The 24,164-nt window shown below is 39.4% G+C and overlaps 1 protein-coding gene across 7 annotated transcripts in view; it reads right to left on the minus strand.

Moving 5' to 3' along the window:
• Positions 1–24,164, minus strand: part of SPICE1 (spindle and centriole associated protein 1) — a 93,574-nt gene that overhangs the window by 49,441 nt on the left and 19,969 nt on the right. Inside the window, exons 1-4 of one of the 7 annotated variants that reach the window (XM_055260169.2) lie at positions 21,950–22,786; positions 7,092–7,190; positions 3,764–3,811; positions 15–158 (exon numbers count right to left, since the gene is read on the minus strand). In XM_055260169.2, the coding sequence (XP_055116144.2) occupies positions 15–158; positions 3,764–3,811; positions 7,092–7,190 (291 nt within the window). In that variant the 5' untranslated portion in view covers positions 21,950–22,786. Of the gene's footprint in view, positions 1–14; positions 159–3,763; positions 3,812–7,091; positions 7,191–7,987; positions 8,167–21,279; positions 22,787–24,164 lie in introns of those variants that run through there. The other 6 variants (XM_055260172.2, XM_055260171.2, XM_055260170.2 and 3 more) reach the window with 6 other exon arrangements.

Raw genomic sequence — 24,164 nt, forward strand, 5'->3', positions numbered from 1 at the left:
CAGTTTAGCATTACCTCCTTCATGATAGACAACCTTCTTTTCTCAAGATTTAAAGTTTCTGGTTTCTGCTTCCTCCATTTTCTCTTCAAAGCTTTTTCTTGGAGTTCCCAATGTACTAATGCTCTATTCTTTGATTTGTGTATTTCATGACGGCGTACCTACATAGAAGAGAAAAGTACATAAAGGAACGTTTCAGACACAAAGAAGTTGCCTATTCAGATGGTGAGATCACCTACTCTAGTTCATCACTTTTTAAACTTTTTCTGGTCTAATATCTGCATGTTTATATATATTAATAGCCAAAATTTTCAGTCCCCTAAATTTTCAAAAATGATCTTAAAGAAATAAGTATATAGAACTGGTAAACCTACCTAAAAGATGTACAGAAAGAAATAATAATTTCTACTACTTTTCTGCAAGACTATCCAGCAAACTAGTGTTTTTCAAACCACAGGTTGGGACTCACTTAATGGATGATAAAATCAATTCATGGGTCAAAACCAGCATTGTTTTTAACATACACATACACATACACACATATACACACACTGAGCACAATGTAAAAGGTACAAAATCCACTGAGTCATCTTTGGCAAAGACACACTCATTTCATGATCATCACATCACTACCAAGAAATAATAATGCAGTGTGTTTATAGCCCTTCAATGGCCTCATGTGGAAGTGGCTCACTGAAAATACAGAAGTCAGGGAAGTAGAGTTCCTGAAGTGCAAGAAAAGATACGCGCCACAGATCTCAAGTGTTAGAGGGTTCACTAAGGCGGGTTCACTAAGGAGGGTTCGCTAAGGTTCACTAAGGTGGCTAAGAAATAAAATTAGACATTTGGTTTTACAAGTACTCTAGTATTCAGAACCATGAACATGAATATATATGATAAAATGTACTGCTGAGTTTTCACCATGTAAATAAGAAATCAATCCATTAAAGAGATAATAACAAATATTACCCAAGGATTCTGACTCACAAAAAAAAAATGAAGATGATATTTTTTAGACAATTGAGGAGATTTGAATATGGGCTAGGTATTAGGTGTTACCAAATAATTATATTTACTTTTGTTGGATGTAATAATGGCACTGTGGTTATGTTGAAAAAAAAAGGCTTATATTTTTAAAAAATACAAACTGAATATGTAAGCACAAAATGATGTGTTCTCTGGAATTTCCTTTAAAATATTTCAGTGAAAAAAGAAAAGGGTAAGATAAATGAAGCAACTATGGCAAATTTTTAATAACTATCCTATCTGGGTGAACAGTACATGGTATTTATTTCTATTTTTGTCTCCATTTTCCCTTGAGTTTGAAATTTTTCATTTAAAAAATATTAACTCAGTGGGGCATAATTATTATTCTCAGTAAATAGCTAATGAGCACCTACTAGGATTAAGACTCCCGGGTACACAAAGATGTATAAGATATGGTCTGTATCTCTCAAAAGCATTAACAATCTGCCCATTGAGATTGGGCACATCCATATAAAGACAAATGATATACATTAGATGTCATATACTCAATGCCTAAGATAGGTAGTAATAGTTTAGAGGAGATAACTATTGGTCAGTTTCAAAAACAGGACTTCAAAATTACTACAAAACGATAGTAATCAAGACAATGTGGTACTGGCATAAGGACTGACACATAAATCAGTGAAATAGAATTGAGAGTGCTGAATAAACATTTATATTTATGGACAAGTGATTTTTCAACAAGAGTGCCAAGATCATTCAATGAGGAAAGAATAGTCTTTCCAATAAATGCTGTTTGGACAATGATTATCCTTCAGCAAAAAATAAAGTTGGGCCCCCCTCCCACCACACACCATACAGAAAAATTAACTTAAAGTGAATCATAGTTCTACATATAAGAACTACAACTATAAAACTCTTAGAAGGAAACATAGGAGTATGTCTTTGTGAACCTTAGGGTAGGTAACAGTTTCTTAGGTATGATACTAAAAACTCAAGTGACAAAATAAAAAACAGGTAAATTTGACTTCATCAAAATTAAAAACTTCCCTGCTTAAAGGACACCATCAAGAAACTGAAAAAACAACTAAGAAAATGGGAGAAAATACTTGCAAATTATATCTGATAAGGAACTTAAATCCAGAATACATACATAATTTTTATAACTCAACAATAAAAGCACAAATAATCAAATTTTTAAATGACTAAGGTATTTGAATAGACATTTCTCCAAAGAATATACTACAGATGGCCAAAAAGTACATAAAAGGATGCTTAACATCATTTATCATTAGGGAAATGCAAATTGAAACCACAATGAGACAGCACTTTACACCTACTAAGAGAACTAAAATGAAAAAGGTGACAGTAACAATGTGGGGAAACTGGAAGCCTCATACATGCTGGTGGGGCTGTAAATGGTGCAGCCACTTTGTAAAACAGTTTGACAATTATTTAGAAAGTTAAATATGGAGAAATTATATGACTCAGAAATTATACTCCTAGATGTATACATATAAAAGAACTGATAATATATGTTCACACAAAAACTTGTACATGAATGTTCACAGCAGCATTATTCCTAACAATGCAAAAGCAGAAACAATGCAATGTCCGCCAACTGAACAACAGATAAATAAAATGTTAGATCCATACAATGGAATATTATTTGGCAATTATAAGGAATAAAGAACTAATATGAGCTGGGATTGGTGGCTCATGCCTATAATCCCAGCACTTTGGGAGGCTGAGGTGGGCAGATTCCTTGAGCCCAGGAGTTCGAGACCAGCCTGGGCAAGACAGCAAAACCCTGTGTCTACAAAAACTACAAAACTTAGCCAGGCGTGGTAGCATGCACCTGTAGTCCCAGGTACTCAAGAGGCTGAGGTGGAGATGGCTTGATCCCAGGAGGTGGAGGCTGCAGTGGGCAGAGACTGATACATGCTACGACAGGGATGAACCTTGAAAATATTATGCTAAGACAAAGAAGCTAGACACAAAAGGCCACGTGTTGTATTCCACATATATCAAACGACCAGAATAGGCAAATACATAAAAGCACAAAGTACATTGGTCATTGCCACAAACTGGGAAGAACTGGATACAAGGAGTGACTGTTAATGGGTAGAGGGTTTCATTCTGGGGTAATGAAAACATTCCAAAATTAGATAGTGACAATGGTTGCACAACTCTGAATATACCAAAAATCACCAAACTGCGCACTTTAAACAGGTAAATTTTATGGTATGCGAACTATATCTCAATAAATCTAAAAAAGAAAAAACTAAGTGGAAACATAAAAAAAAAAAAGTAGGATTTGAACTAGGATAAGGAAGTAAAGTAAAATTTGAACAGGTAGAGAAGAAGGTACAGAAACTGTTCCAAGTAAGGAATAGGGGCTCAGACATGGAAATACACATAAATTATTACACTGACTAGAACAATATGTTTGTATAGGGAAGTAATAAACAATGCTGAAGATATCTACACATTTTTTTAAAAGGCAGATAGATAGATATATACAGGGCAGTACTAGACTGAAGAGATTTCAACTATAAACCCAACATATTTAATGAAACTCTAATACATACTAATTGATATTCCTAGCTAAAATCAGGAAGTCCAGAAGATAGGCTTTTTGATTTTATATAGACATAAACAAGATTAAACATAACTGAACAACTTCCAGGAAGTGCCTATAGTTTCTATTCTAAAGGTTACAAGTCAAATACCAAATAAAACACTGAATAAATGACTTAAGTTTTGATATTAAACTCACCAGATCTTCAGGAGTTGCCCGATGAACTGTTAGATCAGTTACAGTATTCTGTAAAAAAAGTGGCCTTTCTTTAAAAAGAAAAAAAAAAAAGTTTTCTTATAAAATATACACATTTATTGGATTTTAATGGCTAAAATGCTTTCAAAATCCTAGGATCAAAAATTCTTTCTTTCTAGGAACCAGTATTCTCAATTTAGATATGAACACATATTAGTTTTAGGTGTCCTATTTATAGAAAATAACAGACTAATTTTAGATGTCTTACAGAAAGTAAGTACTGTATTCACCAAGCAGTCATATAGTATATTAAAACAATGAAAATACTCAAAATGAACATATGATATATGAATAAATGGTAGTATATATTCAATATGAGTAAGTTTAAAGTTTTAGTGTTCACACTGTAGTCTATGGAATCCCAGGATTCCACAACGCAACGCTAAAGGTTCCTAAAAGAAAGTGTGATCACTGGCTGGGTACAGTGGCTCATGCCTGTAATCCCAGCACTTTGGGAGGTTGAGGCGGGTGGATCATCTGAGCTCAGGAGTTTGAGAACAGCCTGGCCAACATGGCAAAACTCCATCTCTACTAAAAATACAAAAATTAGCCAGTCCTGGTGGCGGGCGCCTGTAATTCCAGCTACTCAGGAGGCTGAGGCAGGAGAATCACTTGAACCCAGGAGGTGGAGGCTGCAGTGAGCCAAGATTGTGCCACTGCACTCCAGCCTCAGTGACAAAGTGAGTCTCTATCTCAAAAAAAAAAACAAACAAAAAAAGGAAAGTGTGATCACTATAGAGAGGTTCAATTTGTGTCTGCAAACACCTTAAGCATAGATGCTACTACAATGAAAGATGAAATTTGAGGGCAATACATAATTTCATAAAATGTGAAAACAGTCACTTAAATTAAAAGGCACTAAACCAACATGGCAGGGCTACCACTCTGAACAACTCCATAAGTTACCATTAATATCGGAGTCCGTGTAAATAGCACTCCTTGAAATTGTGTGGTACACAGGCTGCACAGCTCTAAGTAGCAACCCTGTAACTTGGCCCTTTCCAAAGCAACTTCAGCCATTTTGCTACACAGATTCGGTAAGGCAGGAAATAAAACAAGTTAGTTTTACTTCTAAGTGACGAGGAATACAAACAGTCAAAAATGGCTTCTGATCAAAGACTAAACTTTTTGGCCACTATTTATACTTGGCTCAAGGCTTTTCTGTATGAAAACTGTTACTACTTTTACAATGATTTAGAAAGGCACAAGAGCCAGGCATGGTGGTGTGCGCTTGTAGTCTCAGCTACTCAGGGGTTCAGGAGGCTGAGGCAGGAAGATCCCATCATGAGCCCAGGAGTTTGAAGCCAGCCTGGGCAACATAGCGAGACCTTGTCTCAAAAAAAAAAAAAAAAAGGAAAAGGAAAAGAAAGGTACAAGGTACAACTACAGGATCATGAGAATTGTTTTTAATAGGCATTTAAAAACTCAGGCATACAAATAAGGGATAGGCTTGAAATTTGTTCTCATGGAAGAAAATAATAATTCCATCAATACTACTCTTGCTTAAAACCATTTTCTTTTGACATTGCATTTAAATCTAATCTACAAGCCATTTCAGAAAATGTCTCACTGTTTTTATCAAGACAGTATTAATCAGTTTGATCTCTTCTCCATCATTTACCATTTACTCCAAATGACTTACAACTATTTTCCAAGTTCAGTCTACCTTCAAAAAACAAAAGATTGTTCCAGCACTGCAGATAATAAAAAGTAAATGAGGAAGGTTCTTAACGCAATTTCAAATGATAGATTTCAATTAAGTTTTAAGCAATAGTGGCATATTGGAATAAATGCAGTCATCCCACAGTATCCAGGACACTCACATATACCAAAATCCACACATACTCAAATCCCACCTAACTGGCTCTCCATATCTGGGTTTTGCATCCTGAAAATACTGTATTTTCAATCCACCTTTCGTTGTAGAGGTGGAACCCCAGGATACAGTCAACTGTACTTATTGAAAAAAAATTCAAGTGTAAATGAACCCGTGCAGCTCAAACTCATGTTGTTCAAAGGTCAACTGTACTAAACTTCTCAAAGTAACCACTCTGAAGGGGAAAATATGTTATCACACATTTTTTTTTCCGATTTATCAGTTTCCTTACCTTAGAGTCACATCCTTGTTATTAAAATTTTATAGCCACTCAGACAGCAACAAAACAATCTAAACACAGAGAAGTCCCCCTGCCCCACTTCAAAGGCTGTCAGTTTGCCCAGGATATCTGGCTAACATGCTAGGTTGCAAACCAGAAGATTCCAAGTCCAAAAGAATCCCTGAGATCCAATCTAATCCCTAACTAGTTACTCTTTGCAATGGAAAGTAAAGACACCTAAAGTCTCCTGGTCCAAACCAAAGTATCAGGTTACAAAAGAGAAATCTAGCTGGGTGCGATGGCTGGCCTATAATCCCAGCACTTTGGGAAGCCAAGGTGGGAGGATCGCTTGAGGCTAGGAGTTTAAGACCAACCTGGGCAACACAGCAAGGACCTGTCTCTAAAAAAAATATTTTTTTAAGTTAGCCAGGGGTGGTGGTGCATGCCTATGGTCCTAGCTACTCAGGAGACTAAGGCAGGAGGATTGCTGGAGTCCAGGAGTTTAAGGCTGCAGTGAGCTATGATGGCATCACATCACTCCAGCCTGGGTGACAGACAGGACATGACCCTGTCTCTTAAAAAAAAGATATAAATCCCCTTGGTAACACCAAGCAATATTCAGGTTAGGAGCCAGAGATCATGTTACAGGTACTTGAGACTTGTCTTATACCATAAGAGAACATTTGTTCTGAAACTGATCAACCTCTGGAAGTGAGCAATTCATGGGATAAGAGAGCAAAGGTCACCTATTTTTTTCAGCCAAAACTGGCACTCACATGGTTATGATATCACTGGTTGCTCTGAGCAAACCTAAAAAAGGTACCGAAAAAATTCACAGACTTCAGTGACACCAGTGAGCTAGAGTTGCCTTTATGCAGTGAGTTCTCAAGAGTGAAAGTGAAAAGACTTTTTTTTAATATGTTCCCCATCCCCTTAAGATTCCAATTCTTCAGAGGATATAGAGGTCACAGCCTGGACATGTGTATTCTAAAAACCTCCCCCAAAGGATTCTGCTCTTCCCTCCAAGACCTAGAATATCACATGCCCAGAAACCTATTCCACCCTATTACATGATGAGCCCCATTCAGAACACCATCTTGTATGACTAGGGCCATATCAGTGTGTCCATTTCTCCAGAGTAATGTTACATTATTTACTATCCCACCTATACTCACATCCCATTCTTGTTTCACTGAAGTTTTCTTCTTCTTTACTTTTGGTGTCTTTCTTACACCAACTCGGGGACCACAGCGGTTCACTCTGACAAATGACATCTAGGAATAATAATCACATTAAATTTTTAAAATACAAGAAAAAACAATAAGCATCACCAGAGTGGGGGAAGACACCCGAAAAAAAACAAATTTTAAAATGCCAGAAGAAAAATTTAAGCATGATGAAAGGAACAGCCTATCAAAATACTTAGTTCTTTTTCATTTTACAACTAATAAATGTTGGTACTGATAATTATAATAAAAGAGGTCTCAAGTCAATAACTTATGTATTTGATTAACAAAGAACTCTAGGAATACAGAAATTATGGCCTAAAGCAGAGAACTAAGACATTCGTCATAAGCTTTGTCATCAGTTACACAAATTCACAATTAGTAGAAAATAGCCCAGTCACAAGCTAACAATATGAAAGTAAGGTGAAGGGAGGAAAGAGCAAAAGAGAGTTGGACTTCTTTTTTCAGCACTCTAACACTCAAAATCACTACCAGGTACATATGGGCTTATTTGAAAATAAAAGTAGCTAAACTTTAGAGAACAAATGAGGTATGATATCACTTCTAATATATCTGTCACATAATGCTAAATGGTGCTAATTATTGATTTATTCTCTATTGCTGATAAACAAATTAATAATTATTGATTTTAAACTACAATTTTTAAATTGCCAACATTAGCTTGCCACTGTTTAAACAGCAATGCTAAGCACACTAGACTACACATTATACCAAACTAGAAAAAGACCCATAGTCCCCAAACACCAGGATTTTACAATACATATATATGACTTTTAAAAAGCAATACATATACATGACTACTATTGCAGACACTTTTAACCTACCTAAATAATTACAGGACTTTCCAGCTGACCCCCTTACTCCCAATTGGTCTAAAACAAGGACTCAGCTCGTGGAGCCAAGATGGCCGAATACGAACAGCTATAGTCTACAGCTCCCAGCGTGAGCGACGCAGAAGACGGGTGATTTCTGCATTTCCATCTGAGGTACCGGGTTCATCTCACTAGGGAGTGCCAAACAGTGGGTGCAGGACAGTTGGTGCAGCGCACCATGCACAAACGAAAGCAGGGCGAGGCATTGCCTCACTCAGGAAGTGCAAGGGGTCAGGGAGTTCCCTTTCCTAGTCAAAGAAAGGGATGACAGACAGCACCTGGAAATTCGGGTCACTCCCACCCTAATACTGCGCTTTTCCAACAGGCTTGGAAAACGGCACACCAGGAGATTGTGTCCCACACCTGGCTCGGAGGGTCCTACGCCCACAGAGTCTTGCTGATTACTAGAACAGCAGTCTGAGATGAAACTGCAAGGCAGCAGCGAGGCTGGGGGAGGGGTGCCCACCATTGCCCAGGCTTGCTTAAGTAAACAAAGCAGCCAGGAAGCTCGAACTGGGTGGAGCACACCACAGCTCAAGGAGGGCTACCTGCCTCTGTAGGCTCCACCTCTGGGGGCAGGGCACAGACAAACAAAAAGTCAGTAGTAACCTCTGCAGACCTAAATGTCCCTGTCTGACAGCTTTGAAGAGAGTAGTGGTTCTCCCAGCATGCAGCTGGAGATCTGAGAACGGGCAGACTGCCTCCTAAAGTGGGACCCTGATCCCCGAGCAGCCTAACCGGGAGGCACCCCTCAGTAGGGACAGACCGATGCCTCACTCGGCCGGGTACTCCTCTGAGACAAAACTTCCAGAGGAACAATCAGACAGCTGAATTTGCGGTTCACGAAAATCCGCTGTTCTGCAGCCACCGCTACTGACACCCAGCCAAACAGGTCTGGAGTGGACCTCTAGCAAACTCCAACAGACCTGCAGCTGAGGGTCCTGTCTGGTAGAAGGAAAACTAACAGAAAGGACACCCACACCAAAAACCCATCTGTACATCACCATCATCAAAGACCAAAAGTAGAAAAAACTACAAAGATGGGGAGAAAACACAGTAGAAAAACTGGAAACTCTAAAAAGCAGAGCGCCTCTCCTCCTCCAAAGGAACGCAGTTCCTCACCAGCAACAGAACAAAGCTGGACGGAGAATGACTTTGACGAGTTGAGAGAAGAAGGCTTCAGACGATCAAACTACTCTGAGCTACAGGAGGAAATTCAAACCAATGGCAAAGAAGTTAAAAACTTTGAAAAAAAATTAGACGAATGTTTAACTAAAATAACCCATGCAGAGAAGTGCTTAAAGGAGCTGATGGAGCCGAAAGCCAAGTTTCGAGAACTACGTGAAGACTGCAGAAGCCTCAGTAGCCGATGCGATCAACTGGAAGAAAGGGTATCGCTGATGGAAGATGAAATGAATGAAATGAAGCGAGAAGGGAAGTTTAGAGAAAAAAGAATAAAAAGAAGCGAATAAAGCCTCCAAGAAATATGGGACTATGTGAAAAGACCAAACCTACGACTGATTAGTGTACCTGAAAGTGACGGGGAGAATGGAACCAAGTTGGAAAACACTCTGCAAGATATTATCCAGGAGAACTTCCCCAATCTAGCAAAGTAGGCCAACATTCAGATTCAGGAAATACAGAGAACACCACAAAGATACTCCTCGAGAAGAGCAACTCCAAGACACATAATTGTCAGATTCACCAAAGTTGAAATGAAGGAAAAAATATTAAGGGTGGCCAGAGAGAAAGGTCGGGTTACCCACAAAGGGAATCCCATCAGACTAACAGCTGATATCTCAGCAGAAACTCTACAATCCAGAAGAGAGTGGGGGCCAATATTCAACATAATTAAAGAAAAGAATTTTCAACCCAGAATTTCATATCCAGCCAAACTAAGCTTCATAAGTGAAGGAGAAATAAAATACTTTACAGACAAGCAAATGCTGAGTGATTTTGTCACCACCAGGCCTGCCCTAAAAGAGCTCCTGAAGGAAGCACTAAACATAGAAAGGAACAACCAGTACCAGCCACTGCAAAAACATGCCAAATTGTAAAGACCATCGAGGCTAGGAAGAATCTGCATCAACTAACGAGCAAAATAACCAGCTAAAATCATAATGACAGGATCAAATTCACACATAACAATATTAACTTTAAATGTAAATGGGCTAAATGCTCCAATTAAAAGACACAGACTGGCAAATTGGATAAGGAGTCAAGACCCATCAGTGTGCTGTATTCAGGAAACCCATCTCACGTGCAGAGACACACACAGACTCAAAACACAGGGATGGAGGAAGATCTACCAAGCAAATGGAAAACAAAAAAAGGCAGGGGTTGCAATCTTAGTCTCTGATAAAATAGAATTTAAACCAACAAAGATCAAGAGAGACAAAGAAGGCTATTACATAATGGTAAAGGGATCAACTCAACAAGAAGAGCTAACTATCCTAAATATATATGCACCCAATACAGGAGCACCCAGATTCATAAAGCAAGTCCTGAGTGACCTACAAAGAGACTTAGACTCCCACACAATAATAATGGGAGATTTTAACACCCCACTGTCAACATTAGACAGATCAACGAGACAGAAAGTTAACAAGGATACCCAGGAATTGAACTCAGCTCTGCACCAAGAGGACCTAATAGACGTCTACAGAACTCTCCACCCAAAATCAACAGAATATACATTTTTTTCAGCACCACACCACATCTATTCCAAAATTGACCACATAGTTGGAAGTAAAGCTCTCCTCAGCAAATGTAAAAGAACAGAAATTGTAACAAACTGTCTCTCAGACCACAGTGCAATCAAACTAGAACTCAGGATTAAGAAACTCACTCAAAACTGCTCATCTACATGGAAACTGAACAACCTGCTCCTGAATGACTACTGGGTACATAATGAAATGAAGGCAGAAATAAAGATGTTCTTTGAAACCAACGAGAACAAAGACACAACATACCAGAATCTCTGGGACACATTCAAAGCAGTGTGTAGAGGGAAATTTATAGCACTAAATGCCCACAAGAGAAAGCAGGAAAGATCCAAAATTGACACCCTAACATCACAATTAAAAGAACTAGAAAAGCAAGAGCAAACACAATCAAAAGCTAGGAGAAGGCAAGAAATAACTGAAATTAGAGCAGAACTGAAGGAAATAGAGACACAAAACACCCTTCAAAAAATTAATGAATCCAGGAGCTGGTTTTTTGAAAGGATCAACAAACTTGATAGACTGCTAGCAAGACTAATAAAGAAGAAAAGAGAGAAGAATCAAATAGACGCAATAAAAAATGATAAAGGGGATATCACCACCGATCCCACAGAAATACAATCTACCATCAGAGAATACTACAAACACCTCTACACAAATAAACTAGAAAATCTAGAAGAAATGGATAAATTCCTCGACAAATACACCCTCCCAAGACTAAACCAGGAAGAAGTTGAATCTCTGAATAGACCAATAACAGGCTCTGAAATTGTGGCAATAATCGATAGCTTATCAACCAAAAAGAGTCCAGGACCTGATGGATTCACAGCCAAATTCTACCACAGGTACAAGGAGGAACTGGTACCATTCCTTCTGAAACTACTCCAATCAATAGAGAAAGAGGGAATCCTCCCTAACACATTTTATGAGGCCAGCATCATCCTGATACCAAAGCCTGGCAGAGACACAACCAAAAAAGAGAATTTTAGACTAATATCCTCGATGAACATTGATGCAAAAATCCTCAATAAAATACTGGCAAACCGAATCCAACAGCACATCAAAAAGCTTATCCACCATGATCAAGTGGGCTTCATCCCTGGGATGCAAGGCTGGTTCAACATACACAAATCAATAAATGTAATCCAGCATATAAACAGAACAAAAGACAAAAACCACATGATTATCTCAATAGATGCAGAAAAGGCCTTTGACAAAATTCAACAACCCTTCATGCTAAAAACTCTCAATAAATTAGGTATTGATGGGACATATCTCAAAACAATAAGAGCTATCTATGACAAACCCACAGCCAATATCATACTGAATGGGCAAAAACTGGAAGCATTCCCTTTGAAAACTGGCACAAGACAGGGATGCCCTCTCTCACCACTCCTATTCAACATAGTGCTGGAAGTTCTGGCCAGGGCAATCAGGCAGGAGAAGGAAATAAAGGGTATTCAATTAGGAAAAGAGGAAGTCAAACTGTCCCTGTTTACAGATGACATGATTGTATATCTAGAAAACCCCATTGTCTCAGCCCAAAATCTCCTCAAGCTGATAAGCAACTTCAACAAAGTCTCAGGATACAAAATCAATGTACGAAAATCACAAGCACTCTTGTACACCAATCACAGACAAACAGAGAGCCAAATCATGAGTGAACTCCCATTCACAATTGCTTCAAAGAGAATAAAATAGCTAGGAATCCAATTTACAAGGGACGTGAAGGACCTCTTCAAGGAGAACTACAAACCACTGCTCAATGAAATAAAACAGGATACAAACAAATGGAAGAACATTCCATGCTCATGGGTTGGAAGAATCGATATCGTGAAAATGGCCATACTGCCCAAGGTAATTTATAGATTCAATGCCATCCCCATCAAGCTACCAATGACTTTCTTCACAGAATTGGAAAAAACTACTGTAAAGGTCATATGGAACCAAAAAAGAGCCCGCATCGCCAAGTCAATCCTAAGTCAAAAGAACAAAGCTGCAGGCATCACGCTACCTGACTTCAAACTATACTACGAGGCTACAGTAACCAAAACAGCATGGTACTGGTGCCAAAACAGAGACATAGATCAATGGAACAGAGCAGAGCCCTCAGAAATAATGCCGCATATCTACAACTATCTGATCTTTGACAAACCTGACAAAAACAAGCAATGGGGAAAGGATTCCCTATTTAATAAATGGTGCTGGGAAAACTGGCTAGCCATATGTAGAAAGCTGAAACTGGATCCCTTCCTTACACCTTACACAAAAATTAATTCAAGATGGATTAAAGACTTACATGTTAGACCTAAAACCATAAAAACCCTAGAAGAAAACCTAGGCAATACCATTCAGGACATAGGCATGGGCAAGGACTTCATGTCTAAAACACCAAAAGCAATGGCAACAAAAGCCAAAATTGACAAATGGGATCTGATTAAACTAAAGAGCTTCTGCACAGCAAAAGAAACTACCATCAGAGTGAACAGGCAACCAACAAAATGGGAGAAAATTTTCACAACCTACTCATCTGACAGAGGGCTAATATCCAGAATCTACAGTGAACTCAAACAAATTTACAAGAAAAAAACAACCCTATCAAAAAGTTGGTGAAGGACATGAACAGACACTTCTCAAAAGAAGACATTTATGCAGCCAAAAAACACATGAAAAAATGCTCATCATCACTGGCCATCAGAGAAATGCAAATCAAAACCACAATGAGATACCATCTCACACCAGTTAGAATGGCAATCATTAAAAAGTCAGGAAACAACAGGTGCTGGAGAGGATGTGGAGAAATAGGAACACTTTGACACTGTTGGTGGGACTGTAAACTAGTTCAACCATTGTGGAAGTCAGTGTGGCGATTCCTCAGGGATCTAGAACTAGAAATACCATTTGACCCAGCCATCCCATTACTGAGTATATACCCAAAGGACTATAAATCTGCTGCTATAAAGACACATGCACACGTATGTTTATTGCGGCACTATTCACAATAGCAAAGACTTGGAACCAACCCAAATGTCCAACAACGATAGACTGGGTTAAGAAAATGTGGCACATATACACCATGGAATACTATGCAGCCATAAAAAATGATGAGTTCATGTCCTTTGTAGGGACATGGATGAAACTGGAAATCATCATTCTCAGTAAACTATCGCAAGGACAAAAAAACAAACACCGCATGTTCTCACTCATAGCTGGGAATTGAACAATGAGAACACATGAACACAGGAAGGGGAACATCACACTCCGGGGACTGTTGTGGGGTGCAGGGAGGGGGGAGGGATTGCATTAGGAGATATACCTAATGCTAAATGACGAGTTAATGGGTGCAGCACACCAACATGGCACATGGATACATATGTAACAAACGTGCACATTGTGCACATGTACCCTAAAACTTAAAGCATAATAATAATAAAAAAAGGACTCTAGTATTTTCCTTAAGTACTTTTTTTAAAAAAAAAAATTGTCTACTATAATAAAAATGTCTAAATATAAGTATTTCTTAAGAGTTTGCCCTCAATCTTCCTTGCACTCTGTACTCTCTCTTAACAAGAACATTCACTCCTTAAACATGGTATCTAATTTCAGCATTTACAATTCAGCCAAAGAAAACAAGTCACATACAAGTTAGAAAATAACATTTAAGTTTTATGATGGTAATGATGATGATAGCCACGGTGGTAATGATGGCATCAGCTAACACATACTGTGTGCTTACTATAAGCCAGATACTATTCTAAGCTCTTTAAACATTATTTTCTTGAATCCTCATAATAACTCCATGAGGTACTTACTATTTATTCTTCATTTTACAGACGAGAAAACTGAGAGACAAAGGTTAACCAACATGAAGGTCACACAGTTAGTAAGTAGCAGAGCCATAAGTACCATTTAAAAAGATACGGAATATAATAGAACAAAGAGTCTAAAACAAACCCTTACATTTATGGTCAGTTTTTCAACATGGGTGCCAAGACAATTCAATGGGGAAAGAATAGTCTTTTCAACAGATGGTGCTGGGACAACTGGATACGCCTATGAAAAAGAATGAAGTTGGACTCCTACCTCACATCACATTCAAAAATTTAATTGAATCATGGATTTAAATATAAGAGCTAAAACTACAAAACTCTTAGAAGAAAACATAAGAGTAAATCTTCATGAGCCGTGGGTTAAGCAATGGTTTCTTAGAAATGACACAAAAAGCACAAGCAACCAAAGAAAAAAATAAATTGGACTTAATCAAAATTAAGAATTTTTGTGCTTCAAAGGCACAAGAAAATGAAGACAACCAACAGAATGGGAGAAAGTATCTGCAAATCCTTTATCTGATAAAGGACTTGAATCCAGACTACATAAAGAATTTTTACAACTCAACAATTTAAAAAATCCAATTTAAAAATGGGCAGAGGACTTGAATAGACATTCCTCCAAGGAAGATACTATAGACAGCTAATAAACACATGAAAAGATGTTCAATAATTAGTCATTAGGGAAACACCAATCAAGATACCACCTCACACCAAGTAGGATGGCTATAATCAAAAAGACGGACAACAAGCACTGACAAGAATATGGAAAAACTAGAATCCTCACATATTGCTCATGGAATGTAAAATGGTATGGGCACTTTGAAAACAGTTGGCAATTCCTCAAGAAGCTAAACACAGAGTAACCACATGACCCAGCAATTCAACTCGCATATTTACATCCAAGAGAACTAAAAACATATGTCCACATAAAAACTTGTACATAAAAGGTCATGGCAGCATTTTGAACAGACAAAAAGTAGAGACATCCCAAATGTCCACCAACTGATGAATGTATTAATAAAATGTGGTATATCTACACAATGGAATATTACTTGGCAATAATAAGCAATGATATACTGATACATGCTAAAACATGAATGAACCTTGAAAGGGTTCTAAACACAGAAGGCCCCCTACTGTTTGGTATCATTGATATGATGTGTCCAGAATAAGTAAATCCACAGAGACATAGATTAGTGATTGCCAGCATCTAGAGGGAGCATAGAATGGAGAGTGACTGTTAATGGGTATAGGGTTTCTTTGGGGAGTGAAGAAAATGTTCTGAAATTAGATAGTAACGTTAGTTGCGCAATTACATGAATTGACTAAAAACCTCTGAACTGTATACTTTAAAGGGTGAATTATAGCTCAATAAAGCTGTTATTTTAAAAGATAGGAAAACAATAGTTATTCAAAGACATGAATCTAATGTATTTTAACCACTTAGATCTCCAATTTATTCTGCAAAAACAAAGAAGAGTCATAAAATGTCAGTATACATATATGATGAATTATGTATCCATTAAAATTAAGAAAAATGTTTAATGACAGGAAAAGAAGTATAAAAAGTAGAATACAGAACTGTATGTATAGTATATTCTTAATGATGTTAGAATATAGGCATTATTAATAAAGCACTTATCTCTGCTAAGAGCTTCACATTTGATCCCACAACCCTGTAAGGCCTGTTCTGTCTTGAGAGACAATATAGTATAAAGGCTAAGAATGCAGTCTGGAATCACTGTCTGGGTTCACATCCCAGCTTTTTCACTAACTATAAAACAGAACTAATTAAATATATAAGTGCTTAGAACCCCGGCTGATAACGGTTTGGCTGCGTCCCCACCCAAATCTCATCTCGAACTGTAATCCCCATAATTCCCATGTGTTGTGAGAGGGACCCAGTGGAAAGTGATTGGATCATGGGGGCAGTTTCCCTTGTGCTGTTTTCATGATAGTGAGTTCTCATGAGATCTGATGGGTTTTATAAGCATCTGGCATTTCCCCTGTTTGCACTCACTTTCTCTCCTGCCACCTTGTGAAGAAGGTACCTACTTCTGTTTGGCCTTCTGCCATAATTGTAAGTTTCCTGAGGCCTGCAAAACGGTGAGTCAATTAAACCTCTTTTCTTTATAAATTACCCAGTCTTGAGTATTTCTTTATAGCAGCATGAGAACGAACTAATACACCTGCCTAGCATACAAAATTGTATTTAAATGTTGAGGATAATGATGTCAGTGACAACAATTAACCCTTTTCCCAAATAAGAAAAATGAGACTGGAAGAATCAATACAGTGAAAATAGCCATACTGCCATTTTTAAGTAATTTGTAGATTCAATACTATGCCTATTAAACTACCATTAACATCTTCACAGAATTAGAAAAAACTATTTTAAAATTCATATGGAACCAAAAAAGAGCCCATATAGCCAAGACAATCCTAAACAAAAAGAACAAAGTTGGAGGCATCATGCTACCCTACTTCAAACTATACTACAAGGCTACAGTGACCAAAACAGCATGGTACTGCTACAAAAGCAGACACATAGACCAATGGAACAGAATGGAGAACTAAAAAATAAGACTGCACATCTACAACCATCTGATCGTCAACAAACCTGACAAAAACAAGCAATGGGGAAAGGATTCCCTACTTAATAAATAGTGTTGGGAGAACTGGTGAGCCATATGCAGAAAATTGAAACTGGACCCCTTCCTTACACCATAGACAAAAATCAACTCAGGATGATTAAAGGCTTAAATGTAAAACCCAAAACTATAAAAACCCTAGAAGAAAATCTGAGCAATACTATTCAGCACATACACACAGGCAAAGATTTCATGATGAAAATGTCAAAAGCAATTGCAACAAAAGCAAAACTTAACAAATGGGATCTAATTAAACTAAAGAGCTTCTGCACAGCAAAAGAAACTATCATCAGAGCAAATGGACAACCTACAGAATGAGAGAAAAATTTTGCAATCTCTCCACCTGACAAAGGGCTAATATCCAGAGTCTACAAGGAACTTAAGCAAATTGACAAGAAAAAAACAAACAACCCCATTTAAAAAGTGGGCAAAGGACATGAACACACACTTCTCAAAAGAAGACATTTATGCAGCCAACAAACATATGAAAAAATGTCAACATCACTGATCTTTAGAGAAATGCAAATCAAAACTACAATGAGATACCATCTCATGCCAGTCAGAACGGCGATTATTAAAAAGTCAAGAAACAACAGATGCTGGCAAGACTGTGGAGAAATAGGAACAATTTTACACTATTGGTGGAAATGCAAATTAGTTCAACCATTGTGGAAGACAGTGTGGCGATTCCTCAAAGACCTAGAACCAGAAATACCATTTGACCCAGCAATCGCATTTCTGCATATATACCCAAAGGAAAATAAATCATTCAATTATAAAGATACATGCACATATATGTTCACTGCAGCACTATTCACAATAGCAAAGACATGGAATCAACCCAAATGCCCATCATTGATAAGACTGGATAAAGAAATGTGGTACACATACACCATGGAATACTATGCAGCCATAAAAACGAATGAGATCATGTCCTTTGCAGGGACATGGATGGAACTAGAAGCCATTATACTCGGCAAACCAATGCAGGAACAGAAAACCAAACACCACACGTACTCACTTATAAGTGGGTGCTGAACAATGAGAACACATGGATACAGGGAGGGGAACAACACACACTGGGGCCTGCTGGATGGCAGGGGGATGCGGGGAGGGAGAGCATCAGGAAAAATAGCTAATGCACGCTAGATTTAATACCTAGATGATAGGTTGATAGATGCAGCAAACCACTATGGCACACATTTACCTATGAAACAAGTCTGTACATACCGCACGTGTACCCTAGAATTGAAACAAAATTTTAAAATATTAAGAATATTAAAATTCAAAAAAATGAAAAATGAGGCTTAGAGAAAGTATATAATTCAAAGTTATACAAATAATAACAGGCAGAGCCAAGAGCTGACACTCAAGACCAGGTCTGACTGACTGTAAAGCACATGCTGGAAAACTGCCAGAATTGGGTTACCTGTTTGCTTCTATATTTCCCAAATTTTCTATAATGGACCTAGTTACTCTTAAAAATGGGGAGAAAAGTATTTCAAGTTACATTTAGAATATTTTACTTATTCAGAAGCTAAAATTCCAGATGAGAATGCATACTGGCCAACAACTTGATTACAGCTTTGGAAGACCCTAAGCAAAGAATCTAACTAAATCATGTCCAAACTCATAACCCACAGAAATTGTGAAATGATAAATAGTAATTGTTTTAGGCCACTAAATCTGTGGTAATTTACTACCTGTGTACGGTAGGATAACACAGGTATAGTTAAGCTGCTATCCCATCTTTGCCCTTCTCTTGCCATCCAACTTCATGAAGAGGTACACTTTAGCACCTGTATTTACTAATCCTTAGTTCTACCTACAAGTTTTATTAATTACAAAAACTCTGACCCCACCTTTGCACTGAAAAGCATTCTTTTCTTTTCCTTTTTTTTTTTTTTTTTGAGACGGAGTCTTGCTCTGTCACCAGGCTGGAGTGCAGTGGCACGATCTCAGCTCATTGCAACCTCCACCTCCCAGGTTCAAGCGATTCTCCTCCCTCAGCTTCCTGAATAGCTGGGATTACAGGCGCGTGCCTCCACGCCCGGCTAACTTTTGTATTTTTAGTAGAAACGGGGTTTCACCATGTTGTGAGGCTGGTCTCGAACTCCTGATCTGGTGATCTACCTGCCTTGGCCTCCCAAAGTGCTGGGATTACAGGCGCAAGCCACCGCATCTGGCCTCTTCTATTCTTTTCTCCTTTTCTTCACGGGCTCTATTGTCCTCCTCCACACAAACAATTTAATCAAGGATCTCCACCCAGTTCTATCTCAGTTCTCATTCCTCTTGTCTTTCCATTAGATACCCTCTCCTTTCATTCAATAATTATTTGGGGGAGTGCAGCACACACCAGGCACTGGCTAGGCATTAGAGATACAAGTAAACAAGTAAACTAAGTAAACTAAACTAAGATATTAGTAAACAAGTCTAATATGGTGCCAGCTCTCATGGAGCTGCTTTCTTCATCACAAAGGGGCAGTTCACATCCTCCCTCAGTGACCTCACCAACTCCCTTGAGCAAAGCTATGAATGTATGGACAAACAAACACACTGTGAAAATGAGTCCCAAATCAATGATTCACACCTTTCCTCAAAACTTCAAACACAGTGGCTCCCATCTGTAATCCCAGCAACTCGGGAGGCTGAGGCTGGAGGATCGCTTGAGGCAGGAAGCTCAAGACCAGTCTGTGCAACATAGCAAGACCCTGTCTCTAAAAAAAAGTTTTTTTTAATTAGCCAGGAGTGGTGGTGAGTGCCTATAGTTCCAGCTACTCAGGAGGCTGAGGTGGGAGGACTGCTTGAGCCCAGGAATTGGAGGCTGCAGTGAGCTACGATGGCGCCCCTGCACTCCAGCCTAGGTGACAAAGTGAGGCTCTGTCTCTTAAAATAAACAAACGAAAACAAAACAAAAACACCAAATGCTCATTTCTAACTACCTACTATATACATCTCCCAAATATCACAAATACAGTACATCAAAATGCAGCTCATCATCATACCCCAAATCTCTACTTGCTGATATATAACTGGTTGACTCGATAAATATGTTGAATTAAGCTGAATTTACAGAATTACAATCCTAGTTGCTCCAATTTAAAACCTACTCAGGAGGCTGAGGCAGGAGAATGGCGTGAACCCCGGAGGCAGAGCTTGCAGTGAGCCGAGATTGCGCCACTGCACTCCAGCCTGGGGGACAGAGCAAGACTCCGTCTCAAAAAAGAAAAATAAAATAAATAAAAAAATAAAACCTCAGCATCACCTCTGTTCCCTATCTCTTACTGAATCAGATAACAGAATCTATTAACTTTTTCCCTAAAAATCTATCTTGCCCGCTTTTCTCCATCTCTACTAAAAATATTTTTGTTCCGGCTCTCATTATTCTAATTAGTCTCCCTTTCACTCTTCACTCACTGACTTCATCATCCATCTATTAATGTAACTAATACTTTGAAGCACCACCTAAAAGCGAGGCACCAGATAAAACAAGAAAGTAGAATAGTCTATGCCCTTGCAGAGTTAAGAGTTTCTAAGAGGACCGCAATTAAACAAGTATTTACAACAAAAGAGCAGCATGGGAAGTAAATTCTGTGTGCCATGAAAGTACCTAACTAACTCTATGCAGTAAGTAAAAGCTGCCTCCTCTCTGTAATACCCCCAAAAATGTTTGCACTGAGAGCTAAAATACAAACAAAAGTTAGAAGCAGGGGAAAGAATATTCCAGGCAAGGGAAAACGCATTTACGAAGAGTTTCAGAAGTTCAGTTCAATTAACAAAGATCTGAGAGGGTGAGAGGTTAAAGAAGGAAGAAAGGCAGAGAGCCGATTGTAGTCTTGTGAGCCACAGCAATCTGAACACCTAAGACCATAGGAAACCACTGAACAATTTTAAACGGGATAGTTATGACTGGACTCAGTAAATCCACTCTGACTGGTGTGGAAAACTGATCAAAGAGAAACAAGAACTCTTTCCAAACATTGTTGAATCAATCCTATCTAAATACATGGATAGAGAATAGATCTGAACCCTTTACTTACTTCCTCTAGATTCGGATGGCTCCCCACTGTCAAGAGGAATCCAACTCAGCTTGGCATTCAGACCCTCTCCCCCATATGGCCCGGCTGACCTTTCTTTCCAGTGTTCTCTCACATCTCCAGCAAATCCTAAAACCAAGCTCTCGCCTCACATACAGTTGCAACCATTCTTTTCCCTCTGCTTGGAACACTCATTAGGCTCACTCTCTTCTCTACCGGGTTAACTTCCACGGACTCCTCAAAACTCACAGGCGGAGCCTTCTGAGACGCCCCTCTCTGACATCCATCTATTTAGATGACGCTCCCGGTCCCAAAGCACCCTGGATAGTTTGCCTCTCTCCTGCTACACGGTGAACTCCCCCCACGCTACAATCGAGTACCCCCCATTACCAGCTCTATGCAAAAGCTCCCGAAAGCGGTGCGCACGCGCATACTCGAGGTGCTCTGGCGCCACGCACAAACATACCCAGACACGCACCCTGACACACACTTGCACTCTCAAAACACGGAGCCGCGGCTGCGCTTCCTGAAGTAAGGATTCCCCAACCTGGCGCCTGGATCCCAGGCAACAGACAGATGCCACCACCGTTCTCCCCACCCTTTTGGTAGTCCTGGTCCCTAAGGCTCGTTGGGACTGCGAGCTGCAAGCCTCAGATCCATCATCTCAACCTGCCTTGCAGTCGGTCCCGACTGCCGCCGCCACCGCAACTAAAACTTCAGGCGCCGGAACCGCGGAGCGCGCCACAGGTTAACCCAGCCTGCGGCTTCCGGGCTGTTGCCTGGGTTACCACAGCTCCGCCCCACGCCCTTGCGTATATCCGGCGAGCCCAGTGCTTAGGCGCCTCCCAAAGCCTAGCTCTGGTCCTGAGTCCGAGGGAGTGGTTCCTCTGCAAGGTTCAGGGCAAATTATTAAAGACAAGGCATATAGCAGGCCGGGCGCGGTGGCTGACGCCTGTAATCCCAGCACTTTGGGAGGCCGAGGCAGGCGGATCACGAGGTCAGGAGATCGAGACCATCCTGGCTAACACGGTGAAACCCCGTCTCTACTAAAAATACAAAAAATTAGCCGGACGAGGTGGCGGGCGCCTGTAGTCCCAGCTACTCGGGAGGCTGAGGCAGGAGAATGGCGTGAACCCGGGAGGCGGAGGTTGCAGTGAGCCGAGATGGCGCCACTGCAGTCCGGCCTGGGCGAAAGAGCGAGACTCCGTCTCAAAAAAAAAAATAAAAAAAAATAAAAAAAAAAAAAAGAATAGGCATATAGCATTAGCCGGTGCCTCGAGAATTCTCCAAAAGAAAGATATTGCTCGCCTCACCAGACTTCACATATCACTTAATTTGCTTTCATCTCTATTCATTTGTTTACAAATCTTTAGTAGTGTAATCCCAGCACTTTTGGAGACAGAAGCAGAAGGATTGCTTAAGCCCAGGAGTTTGAGACAAGCATGGGCAAGATGGCGAGACTCTGTCTCTACGAAAAATTAAAAAATTAGCTGGGCGTGGGAGCACGCCTGTAGTTCCAGCTACTCAGGAAGCCGAGGTGCGAGGATCGCTTAAGCCAAGGAGGGCAAAGCTGTAGTGAGCCACAGTCATACCACTGCACTCCAGCCTGGACGACAAAGCAAGACCTTGTCTCAAAAAAAATAAGTTGTTTATTACAACCTACAAATGTGCGGGAGAGCTAGGTTCTATGGGAGCTAAAAACAGGCAAGGTGGGAAACTTACAGCGTATTAACAGACAGTTATCAATGACAAAAACATAAAATTATGACGAGTCCTAAGAAGGAAGCACTCTAACCAAATACTTAGCTTATTATAGTAATATTTGAATTACTCAGGAAAGCTGAGACATGAGTAGGCCAGTGGGGAAGGGAAAAGCATTCCTGCAGAGGGAGCTGCATGTGCAAAGATGTGGAAAATGCAAGGGACAGGAAGAAGTCCAGTGTGTCTGAAGTTTAGAGAACAGTGGGAACTTGCTGTGAAGGGGAGGCTGACCTGATAGGCTGGATCCAGGACCGTCAGAGCTGCGTGGACCACGTTAAGAACTTTACAAAGCACTTGATTCAAAAACAGAGTTTATTTGCTCTGGTAAGACAATTTCCTTTAGCCCCTCGCTTTCTGCTTTTAAAATACACCCACGTGTGGTCTGCAAATACATGCCCAATACCTTCTAGAGGAAAGGTACTGCCTTTAATAGTTTTCACTCTGATTGAGGAAGTTTGATGTAGATATATTTAATAATCAACATAATCATCCACTTGCTTGCATCCTCAACTCCCTGCCCCTCTCTAAATCACTGTAATCACTTGGCAAAATCACCATATTAGCCATCCCTACTTTACACTTACTAAGTGCTTGCACCCATGCAGCTGAATCTGAAAAAAAACACCCAACCATGCTGACTTTAAATTCATGATTACTGATGTTAAGTAGGACCTTAAAGATGCTTGAACATCTCATTATAGGTCCCTGTTCATTGATTTTCCTACATGATAGTTTTATACCTTCACTCTTACCCAATGTCTCGTCTCCTATCCTCATTCTCACACAATGACCTTGCTCCTACTGCATTGATTACACTGAATTATTCAAAAGAGAACTTCCCTAAGCTCCCATCATTATTTTAATCCTTCTATTACGATCTTTACCCACAGACCTGCCTTCAGAAGCTCAGCACAAGAAACATGAAGAAAGCTAATCAAAATACATCATAATCAAATTGCTCAGAACCAGTGATAAAAGAATCTTAAAAGCATCCAAGGAAAAAAAATACATGTCGTATACAGAAGAACAAAACTAAGGATTACATCAGTTTCTCATTAGAATAAAAACAATCAAGAAGACAGAATAACTGTTCAAACATATTCAGAGAAAAAAAAGCTGTCAACCTA

This window comes from Symphalangus syndactylus, chromosome 21, assembly GCF_028878055.3.
Source record: "Symphalangus syndactylus isolate Jambi chromosome 21, NHGRI_mSymSyn1-v2.1_pri, whole genome shotgun sequence".
NCBI lineage: Eukaryota > Metazoa > Chordata > Mammalia > Primates > Hylobatidae > Symphalangus > Symphalangus syndactylus.